Here is an 18,470-nt window from a genome sequence, read left to right on the forward strand (position 1 = left end):
AACCTAATCTCAATCCAAACACACAGCAACACACACACACAGCAACGCACACACACAGCCGTGGTGCCGCGCTCTACGACTGACAGACAGAGGGGGGGGGAGAGAGGGAAACAGAAAGAGATTGAAAGCGGAAGAGTGGAAACGAGAGAGGGAAGATTAGATGTATACAGGAGAGGAATGGAAGAGACTGAAAGGTAATGAAAACATGAAGGACTGGGGGGGAGAGAGGTGTTAAATAGCTGAGTTGGAGTCAGAAACAGAGGAATGCACAGGGAGTGTTTGTGGTGTGTGAGCCGTGTACTAAGAGATGGTCGTCTGGCCTCGAGGTCCCTCCCACCAGTCTCCCTGTCTGACCCCGAAACAGAATGGAAGTACAGCTGTCCCTCTCTAAAGCACCAGGTATCTAAACCACGACCACTAACTAACCTTCTCCTGACATAATCACCCGGCCATTACGTAGCAGACATCTTAATCCACAGCCACTCAGAGGAGTGTCTGCACTGTGCAGAAGATCACTTAAAATGGGAGGCCACCGAGGAAATCAAACACATGACCCTGGCATTGAGAGAACCAACTGAACCATACAGGACCTCTACCCTGATCTGACTGTCTAACTGAACCATACAGGACCTCTACCCTGATCTGACTGTCTAACTGAACCATACAGGACCTCTACCCTGATCTGACTGTCTAACTGAACCATACAGGACCTCTACCCTGATCTGACTGTCTAACTGAACCATACAGGACCTCAAACCTGATCTGACTGTCTAACTGAACCATACAGGACCTCTACCCTGATCTGACTGTCTAACTGAACCATACAGGACCTCTACCCTGATCTGACTGTCTAACTGAACCATACAGGACCTCTACCCTGATCTGACTGTCTAACTGAACCATACAGGACCTCTACCCTGATCTGACTGTCTAACTGAACCATACAGGACCTCAAACCTGATCTGACTGTCTAACTGAACCATACAGGACCTCTACCCTGATCTGACTGTCTAACTGAACCATACAGGACCTCTACCCTGATCTGACTGTCTAACTGAACCATACAGGACCTCTACCCTGATCTGACTGTCTAACTGAACCATACAGGACCTCTACCCTGATCTGACTGTCTAACTGAACCATACAGGACCTCTACCCTGATCTGACTGTCTAACTGAACCATACAGGACCTCTACCCTGATCTGACTGTCTAACTGAACCATACAGGACCTCTACCCTGATCTGACTGTCTAACACTCACAGCAGAATAAACAGCTGTAGGACTACTAGGTGCTTATAGGTTCTGACAATCTGTTTTGTGTCACTGTGTGTACCACAATGACCATGGAGAAAATAAAGACAATTCTCTGGTTTTCTGAGGTCAGACACAAGATTGTAGCCAAACAAGGCTCCAAGTCCATCTCCAGAGACCTTGATGTTCCTGTTGCCACCATACTTAATGTTATCTAGAAGTGTAAGGCCCATTCCACTGTAGTCAACCTCCCAGGACGTGGCTGCAAGAGATGATAGAAGATCGCCGCGATGAATTGTTTGAAAGGTGGAGAAAAGCGCCTCGATCAACTGCCACACAGATTCAAGCTGACCTTCAGACAGACAAGGTACAACAGTTTCAACTCTGTCCATCCGTCTCCAACTCAATGAAAGGGGGTTATATGGTAGGAGAGACGGAGGCAGGATCCCACTGCTGAGAGAGAGACATCAGAATTGGACCAAAAACACATGAACATTTCAAAATCCTTCTGGGAGAATGTCGTGTGAACAGATGAGACCAAATAGAGATTTCTGGTAAAGCACATCATCTCTGTGTGTACAGCCTTCAAAGAAAGAACACCTTCCCTACAGTCAAACATTGTGATGTTCTAGGGTCATATCCTGCTTAGGGTCTTCCCCTCACTCTGGCACTAGATACTAGCTCATATCCTGCTTAGGGTCTTCCCTCCCTCTGGCACTAGATACTAGCTCATATCCTGCTTAGGGTCTTCCCTCCCTCTGGCACTAGATACTAGCTCATATCCTGCTTAGGGTCTTCCCTCCCTCTGGCACTAGATACTAGCTCATATCCTGCTTAGGGTCTTCCCTCCCTCTGGCACTAGATACTAGCTCATATCCTGCTTAGGGTCTTCCCTCCCTCTGGCACTAGATACTAGCTCATATCCTGCTTAGGGTCTTCCCTCCCTCTGGCACTAGATACTAGCTCATATCCTGCTTAGGGTCTTCCCTCCCTCTGGCACTAGATACTAGCTCATATCCTGCTTAGGGTCTTCCCTCCCTCTGGCACTAGATACTAGCTCATATCCTGCTTAGGGTCTTCCCTCCCTCTGGCACTAGATACTAGCTCATATCCTGCTTAGGGTCTTCCCTCCCTCTGGCACTAGATACTAGCTCATATCCTGCTTAGGGTCTTCCCTCCCTCTGGCACTAGATACTAGCTCATATCCTGCTTAGGGTCTTCCCTCCCTCTGGCACTAGATACTAGCTCATATCCTGCTTAGGGTCTTCCCTCCCTCTGGCACTAGATACTAGCTCATATCCTGCTTAGGGTCTTCCCTCCCTCTGGCACTAGATACTAGCTCATATCCTGCTTAGGGTCTTCCCTCCCTCTGGCACTAGATTCTAGCTCATATCCTGCTTAGGGTCTTCCCTCCCTCTGGCACTAGATACTAGCTCATATCCTGCTTAGGGTCTTCCCTCCCTCTGGCACTAGATTCTAGCTCATATCCTGCTTAGGGTCTTCCCTCCCTCTGGCACTAGATACTAGCTCATATCCTGCTTAGGGTCTTCCCTCCCTCTGGCACTAGATTCTAGCTCATATCCTGCTTAGGGTCTTCCTTCCCTCTGGCACTAGATACTAACTCATATCCTGCTTAGGGTCTTCCCTCCCTCTGGCACTAGATACTAGCTCATATCCTGCTTAGGGTCTTCCCTCCCTCTGGCACTAGATTCTAGCTCATATCCTGCTTAGGGTCTTCCTTCCCTCTGGCACTAGATACTAGCTCATATCCTGCTTAGGGTCTTCCCTCCCTCTGGCACTAGATACTAGCTCATATCCTGCTTAGGGTCTTCCCTCCCTATGGCACTAGATACTAGCTCATATCCTGCTTAGGGTCTTCCCTCCCTCTGGCACTAGATACTAGCTCATATCCTGCTTAGGGTCTTCCCTCCCTCTGGCACTAGATACTAGCTCATATCCTGCTTAGGGTCTTCTTCAGGATAAGCTGTTTAGATGCAGCTTTGATATCCCACTCATGAGTATCCCTGTATCCATGACTAAACAGAATAGTCATCATTGAAATATATGGGTTAAATGGAATAGTAACTGAAATATGGACACTGGACTGGACTATAACCTGCAGCGTAATGATGCATTCCTTGCAGTGAAATTAAACTAAATGTTAATGTCGTCTCGGAAACAGGAGTGGAGAAATTGTATATTTCTTTCAGCATCTCTTGAGAAAATGTGCATGTAATGTGTTATCCTTAACACTGTTATACCAGCAGACAGTATTTCAACCACAATATATGCACCCAAGACCAACTGAAGTCTTAGCTGGAGACGAAACGGTTTCAGATATCTGGTAGAAGTACATCACAGCTCCATCTATCTAGATATCAGGTAGCAGTACATCACAGCTCCATCTATCTAGATATCAGGTAGCAGTACATCACAGCTCCATCCATCTATCTAGATATCAGGTAGAAGTACATCACAGCTCCATCTATCTAGATATCAGGTAGCAGTACATCACAGCTCCATCCATCTATCTAGATATCAGGTAGAAGTACATCACAGCTCCATCTATCTAGATATCAGGTAGAAGTACATCACAGCTCCATCTATCTAGATATCAGGTAGCAGTACATCACAGCTCCATCCATCTATCTAGATATCAGGTAGCAGTACATCACAGCTCCATCCATCTATCTAGATATCAGGTAGCAGTACATCACAGCTCCATCTATCTAGATATCAGGTAGCAGTACATCACAGCTCCATCCATCTATCTAGATATCAGGTAGAAGTACATCACAGCTCCATCTATCTAGATATCAGGTAGAAGTACATCACAGCTCCATCTATCTAGATATCAGGTAGAAGTACATCACAGCTCCATCTATCTAGATATCAGGTAGAAGTACATCACAGCTCCATCTATCTAGATATCAGGTAGAAGTACATCACAGCTCCATCTATCTAGATATCAGGTAGAAGTACATCACAGCTCCATCTATCTAGATATCAGGTAGAAGTACATCACAGCTCCATCTATCTAGATATCAGGTAGCAGTACATCACAGCTCCATCTATCTAGATATCAGGTAGCAGTACATCACAGCTCCATCTATCTAGATATCAGGTAGAAGTACATCACAGCTCCATCTATCTAGATATCAGGTAGCAGTACATCACAGCTCCATCTATCTAGATATCAGGTAAGTACATCACAGCTCCATCTATCTAGATATCAGGTAGCAGTACATCACAGCTCCATCTATCTAGATATCAGGTAGCAGTACATCACAGCTCCATCCATCTAGATATCAGGTAGAAGTACATCACAGCTCCATCTATCTAGATATCAGGTAGCAGTACATCACAGCTCCATCCATCTATCTAGATATCAGGTAGAAGTACATCACAGCTCCATCTATCTAGATATCAGGTAGCAGTACATCACAGCTCCATCTATCTAGATATCAGGTAGCAGTACATCACAGCTCCATCTATCTAGATATCAGGTAGCAGTACATCACAGCTCCATCCATCTATCTAGATATCAGATAGCAGTACATCACAGCTCCATCTATCTAGATATCAGGTAGCAGTACATCACAGCTCCATCTATCTAGATATCAGGTAGCAGTACATCACAGCTCCATCTATCTAGATATCAGGTAGAAGTACATCACAGCTCCATCTATCTAGATATCAGGTAGCAGTACATCACAGCTCCATCCATCTATCTAGATATCAGGTAGAAGTACATCACAGCTCCATCTATCTAGATATCAGGTAGAAGTACATCACAGCTCCATCTATCTAGATATCAGGTAGCAGTACATCACAGCTCCATCTATCTAGATATCAGGTAGCAGTACATCACAGCTCCATCCATCTATCTAGATATCAGGTAGCAGTACATCACAGCTCCATCTATCTAGATATCAGGTAGCAGTACATCACAGCTCCATCCATCTATCTAGATATCAGGTAGAAGTACATCACAGCTCCATCTATCTAGATATCAGGTAGCAGTACATCACAGCTCCATCTATCTAGATATCAGGTAGCAGTACATCACAGCTCCATCCATCTATCTAGATATCAGGTAGAAGTACATCACAGCTCCATCTATCTAGATATCAGGTAGAAGTACATCACAGCTCCATCTATCTAGATATCAGGTAGAAGTACATCACAGCTCCATCTATCTAGATATCAGATAGCAGTACATCACAGCTCCATCTATCTAGATATCAGGTAGCAGTACATCACAGCTCCATCTATCTAGATATCAGGTAGAAGTACATCACAGCTCCATCTATCTAGATATCAGGTAGCAGTACATCACAGCTCCATCTATCTAGATATCAGGTAGAAGTACATCACAGCTCCATCTATCTAGATATCAGATAGCAGTACATCACAGCTCCATCTATCTAGATATCAGGTAGAAGTACATCACAGCTCCATCTATCTAGATATCTGGTAGAAGTACATCACAGCTCCATCTATCTAGATATCAGGTAGCAGTACATCACAGCTCCATCTATCTAGATATCAGGTAGCAGTACATCACAGCTCCATCTATCTAGATATCAGGTAGCAGTACATCACAGCTCCATCTATCTAGATATCAGGTAGCAGTACATCACAGCTCCATCCATCTATCTAGATATCAGGTAGAAGTACATCACAGCTCCATCTATCTAGATATCAGGTAGAAGTACATCACAGCTCCATCTATCTAGATATCAGGTAGCAGTACATCACAGCTCCATCTATCTAGATATCAGGTAGCAGTACATCACAGCTCCATCTATCTAGATATCAGGTAGCAGTACATCACAGCTCCATCTATCTAGATATCAGGTAGCAGTACATCACAGCTCCATCTATCTAGATATCAGGTAGAAGTACATCACAGCTCCATCTATCTAGATATCAGGTAGCAGTACATCACAGCTCCATCTATCTAGATATCAGGTAGAAGTACATCACAGCTCCATCTATCTAGATATCAGGTAGCAGTACATCACAGCTCCATCCATCTATCTAGATATCAGGTAGATAGTACATCACAGCTCCATCTATCTAGATATCAGGTAGAAGTACATCACAGCTCCATCTATCTAGATATCAGGTAGAAGTACATCACAGCTCCATCTATCTAGATATCAGATAGCAGTACATCACAGCTCCATCTATCTAGATATCAGGTAGCAGTACATCACAGCTCCATCTATCTAGATATCAGGTAGAAGTACATCACAGCTCCATCTATCTAGATATCAGGTAGAAGTACATCACAGCTCCATCTATCTAGATATCAGGTAGAAGTACATCACAGCTCCATCTATCTAGATATCAGGTAGCAGTACATCACAGCTCCATCTATCTAGATATCAGGTAGCAGTACATCACAGCTCCATCTATCTAGATATCAGGTAGAAGTACATCACAGCTCCATCTATCTAGATATCAGGTAGCAGTACATCACAGCTCCATCCATCTATCTAGATATCAGGTAGAAGTACATCACAGCTCCATCTATCTAGATATCAGGTAGCAGTACATCACAGCTCCATCCATCTATCTAGATATCAGGTAGAAGTACATCACAGCTCCATCTATCTAGATATCAGGTAGCAGTACATCACAGCTCCATCCATCTATCTAGATATCAGGTAGAAGTACATCACAGCTCCATCTATCTAGATATCAGGTAGAAGTACATCACAGCTCCATCTATCTAGATATCAGGTAGCAGTACATCACAGCTCCATCCATCTAGATCAGGTAGATACATCACAGCTCCATCCATCTATCTAGATATCAGGTAGAAGTACATCACAGCTCCATCTATCTAGATATCAGGTAGCAGTACATCACAGCTCCATCCATCTATCTAGATATCAGGTAGAAGTACATCACAGCTCCATCTATCTAGATATCAGGTAGCAGTACATCACAGCTCCATCCATCTATCTAGATATCAGGTAGAAGTACATCACAGCTCCATCTATCTAGATATCAGGTAGAAGTACATCACAGCTCCATCTATCTAGATATCAGGTAGCAGTACATCACAGCTCCATCTATCTAGATATCAGGTAGAAGTACATCACAGCTCCATCTATCTAGATATCAGGTAGAAGTACATCACAGCTCCATCTATCTAGATATCAGGTAGAAGTACATCACAGCTCCATCTATCTAGATATCAGGTAGAAGTACATCACAGCTCCATCTATCTAGATATCAGGTAGCAGTACATCACAGCTCCATCTATCTAGATATCAGGTAGCAGTACATCACAGCTCCATCTATCTAGATATCAGGTAGAAGTACATCACAGCTCCATCTATCTAGATATCAGGTAGAAGTACATCACAGCTCCATCCATCTATCTAGATATCAGGTAGAAGTACATCACAGCTCCATCTATCTAGATATCAGGTAGAAGTACATCACAGCTCCATCTATCTAGATATCAGGTAGAAGTACATCACAGCTCCATCTATCTAGATATCAGGTAGAAGTACATCACAGCTCCATCTATCTAGATATCAGGTAGAAGTACATCACAGCTCCATCTATCTAGATATCAGGTAGAAGTACATCACAGCTCCATCTATCTAGATATCAGGTAGCAGTACATCACAGCTCCATCCATCTATCTAGATATCAGGTAGAAGTACATCACAGCTCCATCTATCTAGATATCAGGTAGCAGTACATCACAGCTCCATCTATCTAGATATCAGGTAGCAGTACATCACAGCTCCATCTATCTAGATATCAGGTAGAAGTACATCACAGCTCCATCTATCTAGATATCAGGTAGCAGTACATCACAGCTCCATCTATCTAGATATCAGGTAGCAGTACATCACAGCTCCATCTATCTAGATATCAGGTAGAAGTACATCACAGCTCCATCTATCTAGATATCAGGTAGAAGTACATCACAGCTCCATCTATCTAGATATCAGGTAGAAGTACATCACAGCTCCATCTATCTAGATATCAGGTAGAAGTACATCACAGCTCCATCTATCTAGATATCAGGTAGCAGTACATCACAGCTCGGTTGCTTGGTGAAAAATGAGAGACTATAGATGGCAGAACAGAGTACTCTGGTTGGGGTGTAGGGTTTCAGCAGAGCCTGATGGTAGGGAGGGCCAAGAGACCAGAGATGGCAGAACAGAGTACTCTGGTTGGGGAGTAGGGTTTCAGCAGAGCCTGATGGTAGGGAGGGCCAGGAGACCAGAGATGGCAGAACAGAGTACTCTGGTTGGGGAGTAGGGTTTCAGCAGAGCCTGATGGTAGGGAGGGCCAAGAGTCCAGAGATGGCAGAACAGAGTACTCTGGTTGGGGAGTAGGGTTTCAGCAGAGCCTGATGGTAGGGAGGGCCAAGAGACCAGAGATGGCAGAACAGAGTACTCTGGTTGGGGAGTAGGGTTTCAGCAGAGCCTGGAGGTAGGGAGGGCCAAGAGACCAGAGGTGGCTCAGACTGTCACTGGTCATAGGAAAGACTCTGGTCTTCACCCAGTAACTCAGACTGTCACTGGTCATAGTAAAGAGACTCTGGTCTTCACCCAGTAGCTCAGACTGTCACTGGTCATAGTAAAGAGACTCTGGTCTTCACCCAGTAACTCAGACTGTCACTGGTCATAGTAAAGAGACTCTGGTCTTCACCCAGTAACTCAGACTGTCACTGGTCATAGTAAAGAGACCTTCACCCAGTAGCTCAGACTGTCACTGGTCATAGTAAAGAGACCTTCACCCAGTAACTCAGACAGTCACTGGTCATTTCACTTCCATTACATGCTTTTAGCGTGTTCCCATTGTGACTCTTGGTGTGTTAGGCTCCAGGACTAGTATGTTTTAGTTGGAAAAGACAATTATTGTCATTAGATGCCTTATTCTTATCATATTTTGTAATTCCAGACCAATATCCCTGAGATAAATGTTGTATATAATGTTATGATAGCATGGCTTTTTGTAGCATATTGGGGGGTTTTACCTTAGTCTTTCAATAAAAGGTATTGTTTTACTAATATGACATTACTAGTGCATGTCCCTTCTCTGCAAGGCACTGGAAAACCACCCTGGTCTTTGTGGTTCAATCTGTGTTTCAAATTCACTGATCGACTGAGGGACCTTCTAGATAATTGTACGTGTGGGTTACAGAGACTGAGGGACCTTCTAGATAATTGTACGTGTGGGTTACAGAGACTGAGGGACCTTCTAGATAATTGTACGTGTGGGTTACAGAGACTGAGGGACCTTCTAGATAATTGTACGTGTGGGTTACAGAGACTGAGGGACCTTCTAGATAATTGTACGTGTGGGTTACAGAGACTGAGGGACCTTCTAGATAATTGTACGTGTGGGTTACAGAGACTGAGGGACCTTCTAGATAATTGTACGTGTGGGTTACAGAGACTGGGGACCTTCTAGATAATTGTACGTGTGGGTTACAGAGACTGGGGACCTTCTAGATAATTGTACGTGTGGGTTACAGAGACTGGGGGACCTTCTAGATAATTGTACGTGTGGGTTACAGAGACTGAGGGACCTTCTAGATAATTGTACGTGTGGGTTACAGAGACTGAGGGACCTTCTAGATAATTGTACGTGTGGGTTACAGAGACTGAGGGACCTTCTAGATAATTGTACGTGTGGGTTACAGAGACTGGGGGACCTTCTAGATAATTGTACGTGTGGGTTACAGAGACTGGGGGACCTTCTAGATAATTGTACGTGTGGGTTACAGAGACTGGGGGACCTTCTAGATAATTGTACGTGTGGGTTACAGAGACTGGGGGACCTTCTAGATAATTGTACGTGTGGGTTACAGAGACTGGGGGACCTTCTAGATAATTGTACGTGTGGGTTACAGAGACTGAGGGACCTTCTAGATAATTGTACGTGTGGGTTACAGAGACTGAGGGACCTTCTAGATAATTGTACGTGTGGGTTACAGAGACTGAGGGACCTTCTAGATAATTGTACGTGTGGGTTACAGAGACTGAGGGACCTTCTAGATAATTGTACGTGTGGGTTACAGAGACTGGGGGACCTTCTAGATAATTGTACGTGTGGGTTACAGAGACTGGGGGACCTTCTAGATAATTGTACGTGTGGGTTACAGAGACTGGGGGACCTTCTAGATAATTGTACGTGTGGGTGTGGGTACAGAGACTGAGGGACCTTCTAGATAATTGTACGTGTGGGTTACAGAGACTGAGGGACCTTCTAGATAATTGTACGTGTGGGTTACAGAGACTGAGGGACCTTCTAGATAATTGTACGTGTGGGTTACAGAGACTGAGGGACCTTCTAGATAATTGTACGTGTGGGTTACAGAGACTGAGGGACCTTCTAGATAATTGTACGTGTGGGTTACAGAGACTGAGGGACCTTCTAGATAATTGTACGTGTGGGTTACAGAGACTGAGGGACCTTCTAGATAATTGTACGTGTGGGTTACAGAGACTGAGGGACCTTCTAGATAATTGTACGTGTGGGTTACAGAGACTGGGGGACCTTCTAGATAATTGTACGTGTGGGTTACAGAGACTGGGGGACCTTCTAGATAATTGTACGTGTGGGTTACAGAGACTGGGGGACCTTCTAGATAATTGTACGTGTGGGTTACAGAGACTGAGGGACCTTCTAGATAATTGTACGTGTGGGTTACAGAGACTGAGGGACCTTCTAGATAATTGTACGTGTGGGTTACAGAGACTGAGGGACCTTCTAGATAATTGTACGTGTGGGTTACAGAGACTGAGGGACCTTCTAGATAATTGTACGTGTGGGTTACAGAGACTGAGGGACCTTCTAGATAATTGTAGGTGTGGGGTACAGAGACTGAGGGACCTTCTAGATAATTGTAGGTGTGGGGTACAGAGACTGAGGGACCTTACAGATTATTGTAGGTGTGGGTTACAGAGACTGAGGGACCTTCTAGATTATTGTAGGTGTGGGTTACAGAGACTGAGGGACCTTCTAGATTATTGTAGGTGTGGGTTACAGAGACTGAGGGACCTTCTAGATTATTGTAGGTGTGGGTTACAGAGACTGAGGGACCTTACAGATTATTGTAGGTGTGGGGTACAGAGACTGAGGGACCTTACAGATTATTGTAGGTGTGGGGTACAGAGACTGAGGGACCTTACAGATTATTGTAGGTGTGGGTTACAGAGACTGAGGGACCTTACAGATAATTGTACGTGTGGGTTACAGAGACTGGGGGACCTTCTAGATAATTGTACGTGTGGGTTACAGAGACTGGGGGACCTTCTAGATAATTGTACGTGTGGGTTACAGAGACTGGGGGACCTTCTAGATAATTGTACGTGTGGGTTACAGAGACTGAGGGACCTTCTAGATTATTGTAGGTGTGGGTTACAGAGACTGAGGGACCTTCAGATTATTGTAGGTGTGGGTTACAGAGACTGAGGGACCTTCAGATTATTGTAGGTGTGGGTTACAGAGACTGGGGGACCTTCTAGATTATTGTAGGTGTGGGTTACAGAGACTGAGGGACCTTACAGATTATTGTAGGTGTGGGTTACAGAGACTGAGGGACCTTCTATATAATTGTACGTGTGGGTTAAAGAGACTGAGGGACCTTCTAGATTATTGTAGGTGTGGGTTACAGAGACTGAGGGACCTTCTAGATTATTGTAGGTGTGGGTTACAGAGACTGAGGGACCTTACAGATTATTGTAGGTGTGGGTTACAGAGACTGAGGGACCTTACAGATTATTGTAGGTGTGGGGTACAGAGACTGAGGGACCTTACAGATTATTGTAGGTGTGGGTTACAGAGACTGAGGGACCTTACAGATTATTGTAGGTGTGGGGTACAGAGACTGAGGGACCTTACAGATTATTGTAGGTGTGGGTTACAGAGACTGAGGGACCTTACAGATTATTGTAGGTGTGGGTTACAGAGACTGAGGGACCTTACAGATTATTGTAGGTGTGGGGTACAGAGACTGAGGGACCTTACAGATTATTGTAGGTGTGGGTTACAGAGACTGAGGGACCTTACAGATTATTGTAGGTGTGGGGTACAGAGACTGAGGGACCTTACAGATTATTGTAGGTGTGGGTTACAGAGACTGAGGGACCTTACAGATAATTGTAGGTGTGGGGTACAGAGACTGAGGGACCTTACAGATTATTGTAGGTGTGGGGTACAGAGACTGAGGGACCTTACAGATTATTGTAGGTGTGGGGTACAGAGACTGAGGGACCTTACAGATTATTGTAGGTGTGGGGTACAGAGACTGAGGGACCTTACAGATTATTGTAGGTGTGGGGTACAGAGACTGAGGGACCTTACAGATTATTGTAGGTGTGGGGTACAGAGACTGAGGGACCTTACAGATTATTGTAGGTGTGGGTTACAGAGACTGGGGGACCTTACAGATAATTGTAGGTGTGGGGTACAGAGACTGAGGGACCTTACAGATTATTGTAGGTGTGGGGTACAGAGACTGAGGGACCTTACAGATTATTGTACGTGTGGGGTACAGAGACTGAGGGACTTTACAGATTATTGTAGGTGTGGGGTACAGAGACTGAGGGACCTTACAGATAATTGTAGGTGTGGGTTACAGAGACTGAGGGACCTTATAGATTATTGTACGTGTGGGGTACAGAGACTGAGGGACCTTACAGATAATTGTAGGTGTGGGGTACAGAGACTGAGGGACCTTACAGATTATTGTACGTGTGGGTTACAGAGACTGAGGGACCTTCTAGATTATTGTAGGTGTGGGGTACAGAGACTGAGGGACCTTACAGATTATTGTAGGTGTGGGCTACAGAGACTGAGGGACCTTACAGATTATTGTAGGTGTGGGGTACAGAGACTGAGGGACCTTACAGATAATTGTAGGTGTGGGGTACAGAGACTGAGGGACCTTACAGATAATTGTAGGTGTGGGGTACAGAGACTGAGGGACCTTACAGATTATTGTAGGTGTGGGGTACAGAGACTGAGGGACCTTACAGATTATTGTAGGTGTGGGGTACAGAGACTGAGGGACCTTACAGATTATTGTAGGTGTGGGGTACAGAGACTGAGGGACCTTACAGATTATTGTAGGTGTGGGGGTACAGAGATGAGGTAGTCATTCAATAATCATGTTAGACACTATTATTGCACACAGAGAGACTCCATGCAGCGCATTATGTGACTTGTGTTGGAAACGGACTAATGCAGGAGGCTGTATCACATCCGGCCATGATTCGGAGTCCCATAGGGCATCGTCCGGGTTTGGCCGGGGGTAAGCCGTCATTATAAATAAGAATTTGTTCTTAACTGACTTCCCTAGTTAAAAAGGTAAAAAAAAAAAAAAAAAATGTAAATTCATACTTTGTCTTTGCAGCTGTATGATCCACTGCGGTAAATTTAGGTGGTAAATTTAGGCGGTAAATTTAGGCGGTAAATTTAGGCGGTAACACAATAAAATGTGGAAAAAGTCAAATATACTATCCAGATAATAGACTGTCTGATCACAGAACATAGAATTCTACAAAAATACCTCCTTTCACTATAACAGCTGTAACTCATCATTCACAGTAAAAACGTCTTCTGATTTCAAATGATCAATCCTTACAAAATAAGGGGAAAAAAGTAGAGCATGTTGAGTCTATCGTCATTAGGAAGTTGTGCTCAAGGCCGTTGTTTGGGGGGGGGGGGCGCACAAGAGACATTTCACAGGTGTTTTTCTTGACTGATTACCATTTGATCGATGTATATTGGATGTCATATCATTTGAAAGGGCCGTTTCTCAGCTTTCAAAATATGTATCATACTTTCATATATGGTTTGACACCAGTAAAGTATGCTCATTCATGTAGGCACTGGTCACGGTCTCGGAAAAATGTAGGAATTCCAAAACTCTCTCCGATGATGCAACAATGCCAATATGGCGATTTCCAGTTAGCTGGTGTTCTAGAGACTAGTGTTTCATTCTCCTTTAACTGAGAGAGACAGACAGACAGCTGGCAGTTACAAATGGGTCATGCAAAAACACAGACATCCTGTAGCACAGACAAACACACAGAGTACTATGGTGAGTGTTTTTGTGTAACTATGTGTGTGTGCACAGTAGACTGTTCCGTTGCCCTACAAACTGAAGAAGTCTACCAAGCCAAAACAGTCAGTTGTAAGACCAAATCCTGACATGTGGAGTCAGTTGTTCCTCCATACAGACTGTGTTGTTTTGTCCAGACTGTGTTGTTCCTCCATACAGACTGTGTTGTTCCTCCATACAGACTGTGTTGTTCCTCCATACAGACTGTGTTGTTCCTCCATACAGACTGTGTTGTTCCTCCATACAGACTGTGTTGTTGTTCCTCCATACAGACTGTGTTGTTCCTCCATACAGGCTGTGTTGTTCCTCCATACAGACTGTGTTGTTCCTCCATACAGACTGTGTTGTTTTGTCCAGACTGTGTTTTTTGTCCAGACTGTGTTGTTTTGTCCAGACTGTGTTGTTTTGTCCAGACTGTGTTGTTTCGTCCAGACTGTGTTGTTTCGTCCAGACTGTATTGTTTCGTCCAGACTGTATTGTTTCGTCCAGACTGTGTTGTTTCGTCCAGACTGTGTTGTTTCGTCCAGACTGTATTGTTTCGTCCAGACTGTGTTGTTTCGTCCAGACTGTATTGTTTCGTCCAGACTGTGTTGTTTCGTCCAGACCGTATTGTTTTGTACATGTGTAGGTTGGTGCTGGGAGGGGGAGAGGGGGTACTAGAGAGCGAGAGAGTGTGTATGTGTGTCTCAGAGAGAAGGGAAATGAGGAGGTGACATGATTTCTCTGTACTCAGAGGAAGAGAGATGTTCACAGATCTATCTTTAGGGGGGTGGAAACACATTGAATAAATGGCAAAGAAAACAGTCCAAATGTAAATGATAATGAATAAGGTTCTGAGGTGTCTGTCCCTATATCTAGTAGATAGAAGATCAGGAAATCTGGTTTGTTTTCATGTGTTTTTACACACACATTTCACTCGTGTTTAATTAAGGAAGGCACAAAACTACCTTCATACTTCAATTTATTGCATTTATTTTTTAACAGGTACCGGTTACCTACAGACGAGTTCCGTGAACAGAGAACACCATCGTGTTTGTGAGAGCAGTCTTCCCATAGAGGGGGCATAATAGTTTCTAGGTGAAACCCCATTCAGATTAGTGATGCACTGATATGACATTTTTGTCCGATACGATTGATATGATATATTTATCCTTGCCAAAAAAAAACGGTAATGATACCGATAACCGATATTGAAAAATGTTGCGGCCTTTTATGGATTCGAGTACAGTTAAATCACAACACACACACACACACACACACACACACACACACACACACACACACACACACACACACACACACACACACACACACACACAGCGGTCTAAGGCACTGTATCTCAGTGCAAGAGGCGTCACTACAGTCCCTGGTTCGAATCAAGGTTGTATCACATCCGGCCGTGATTGGGAGTCCCATAGGGCGGCACACAATTGGCCCAGCGTCGTCCGGGCCGTCATTGTAAATAAGAATTTGTTCTCAACTGACTTGACTAGTTAAATAAAGGTTACAGACACACACACCACACTAACCAAAACGTTTGTTGTTTTTATAAGCAAAACCAATTTCTTTCATTTATTTGCTGTGCTGTTTCATTGTTCATTTGTTCAGTCGTTTCAACCAGGATTTCTACGGAACGCAGTTTGGGTTCCATAGATACGTCAAATAAGACTATTTGACATGTTCACCAATCAGGACCTGAATATGACTCCGTGTTCACCAATCAGGACCTGAATATGACTCCATGTTCACCAATCAGGACCTGAATATGACTCCATGTTCACCAATCAGGACCTGAATATGACTCCATGTTCACCAATCAGGACCTGAATATGACTCCATGTTCACCAATCAGGACCTGAATATGACTCCATGTTCACCAATCAGGACCTGAATATGACTCCATGTTCACCAATCAGGACCTGAATATGACTCCATGTTCACCAATCAGGACCTGAATATGACTCCATGTTCACCAATCAGGACCTGAATATGACTCCATGTTCACCAATCAGGACCTGAATATGACTCCATGTTCACCAATCAGGACCTGAATATGACTCCACGTTCACCAATCAGGACCTGAATATGACTCCATGTTCACCAATCAGGACCTGAATATGACTCCACGTTCACCAATCAGGACCTGAATATGACTCCATGTTCACCAATCAGGACCTGAATATGACTCCACGTCAAATAATAATTTAACATTTAAAGTAGTTATTACACCATCACTCGTATTTCCTATGTCACAACGATTCATCGATACGTATGCTATGATGCTGGTAAACTTGTCTCGAGCACCTACAGTGCTGGTCATAAAAAAAGCTAGCTCATGGATGCAAACAATCTTCTTCCACATAAACAATGCAAAACAACATCTGTTTCAGTAGCTATAGTTAGCTAGCTAACTATACAGCTAGGTGTCATCGTCTAAAATAACCCTTACTTATAAGACAGTTCTTATTTGATTAATCGTGGTCGGACCCATCTATGTGAAGCTAGCCACAATAAGGATTAACCACAATAGTGGATTTTGTGGTTAGCCTTCAAAATAAAAGTATGGCATAATTCTACTATCCGTATTCATTTGCATCACAGTCAATTACATACTTTTATTTAGAAGGCAAAAAGCAAATTCCACTATTGTGCCTAATCCTTATTGTGGCTAGCTTCACAACACATAACCCGGTCCAGTCAAGCCTCACTAGCCAGATGAAGCTAGCTGGCTGCTTATAACGTTAGCTTTGGGCAACGTGTTGACTGATGTAGCTGGCTAGCTATTTATTTTCATGAACTGGAGTTCAATTTCAATAGGAGAACAACAAGTGGCTACCTAGCTAATACGTACTCACAGGGATTCCTAATCATTAAGAATAATGAAAATTACTGCAATTTCAACTGGTCATTGTTTCCAGGCTGGCTGTATTGGTGCTAGCTAGGTACCAAGCTAAAGCTAGCTACCCTAGAAGTTACGGTTGTACAAATTATGCTTTATTACCAATGCGGTATTGTAAACATCGTTCGTGGCCAGTGTTTGCAGGCTTTTTTTGTATAGCTTTGACAGTGCTACTGTATCTTTTCTGGCAAAGACCCAAACGACGTTCCATAGTATGTATGTGGAAAAGCTAGTAGCAGTGACGCTATTACTGTGTAACTCCGGCAGGGAAACATCTGAAAAATACAGAGAACGGTTGATTGTCAAGGGCAATGAATTCCATTATGTTGGCTTTAAATGGATTTGGCCTTTGAGTTGTCTCGCTGAAATGTTCTTACTCTTTCAAATACCTCCTCGACTTATTGACTGCTCGATCCACACAGCAGACATTGTGGGCCAGGTTAGGAATGCTGTGTTGCCTGCTCGATCCACACAGCAGACATTGTGGGCCAGGTTAGGAATGCTGTGTTGCCTGCTCGATCCACACAGCAGACATTGTGGGCCAGGTTAGGAATGCTGTGTTGCACGTGTTGACTGCTTGATCCACACAGCAGACATTGTGGGCCAGGTTAGGAATGCTGTGTTGTACGTGTTGACTGCTCGATCCACACAGCAGACATTGTATGGGCTAGGTTAGGAATGCTGTGTTGTACGTGTTGACTGCTCGATCCACACAGCAGACATTGTATGGGCTAGGTTAGGAATGCTGTGTTGCACATGTTGACTGCTCGATCCACACAGCAGACATTGTGGGCCAGGTTAGGAATGCTGTGTTGCACGTGTTGACTGCTCGATCCACACAGCAGACATTGTGGGCCAGGTTAGGAATGCTGTGTTGCAGCGCAACATTTTACATGGCGTTATTACGTCACGTACCTACCTTGTACCTAATGCACAGTAGCTTCGACATAAGTTTCTAACATCGGGCGTTAAACTAGACATCGGGCCGATACCGATGTTGGCATATTTAGCTAATATCGTCCGATTCCGATATGTTCACCGACGCATCCAATGCAACAAAACATATATTTCTAGATGAAATTGACAGATTCTGATGGGGATGACCGGTGCTTCCTGACTGACTCTAGGGAGCTAAACAGATTCTGATGGGGATGACCTGTGCTTCCTGACTGACTCTAGGGAGTTAAACAGATTCTGATGGGGAT

General features: G+C 44.1%; 2 protein-coding genes across 5 annotated transcripts in view; both read right to left on the reverse strand.

Annotated features, from left to right (window-relative positions):
- The window catches only part of lpar2b (lysophosphatidic acid receptor 2b), a 67,830-nt gene that overhangs the window by 41,111 nt on the left and 8,249 nt on the right, over positions 1-18,470 (reverse strand). The gene's annotated exons all lie outside the window — the stretch shown is intronic.
- On the reverse strand, positions 9,024-13,512 carry LOC127931972 (neuroblast differentiation-associated protein AHNAK-like). Its single transcript, XM_052526130.1, has 5 exons — positions 13,503-13,512; positions 10,754-11,173; positions 10,287-10,412; positions 9,783-10,076; positions 9,024-9,658 (listed from the first exon to the last, which is right to left on the reverse strand). Exons 1-5 carry the CDS (start codon positions 13,510-13,512, stop codon positions 9,387-9,389), a joined length of 1,122 nt encoding a protein of 373 aa, XP_052382090.1. The 3' UTR covers positions 9,024-9,386.

This window comes from Oncorhynchus keta, chromosome 10 (genome assembly GCF_023373465.1).
Source record: "Oncorhynchus keta strain PuntledgeMale-10-30-2019 chromosome 10, Oket_V2, whole genome shotgun sequence".
NCBI classification, from domain to species: domain Eukaryota; kingdom Metazoa; phylum Chordata; class Actinopteri; order Salmoniformes; family Salmonidae; genus Oncorhynchus; species Oncorhynchus keta.

Coding starts and splice junctions, on each gene's coding strand:
- LOC127931972 (XM_052526130.1), bottom strand. Junction 10,077..10,286: donor CACGTACAATTATCTAGAAG/GTCCCTCAGTCT, acceptor ATTATCTAGAAG/GTCCCCCAGTCTCTGTAACC. Junction 9,659..9,782: donor CACGTACAATTATCTAGAAG/GTCCCCCAGTCT, acceptor ATTATCTAGAAG/GTCCCTCAGTCTCTGTAACC.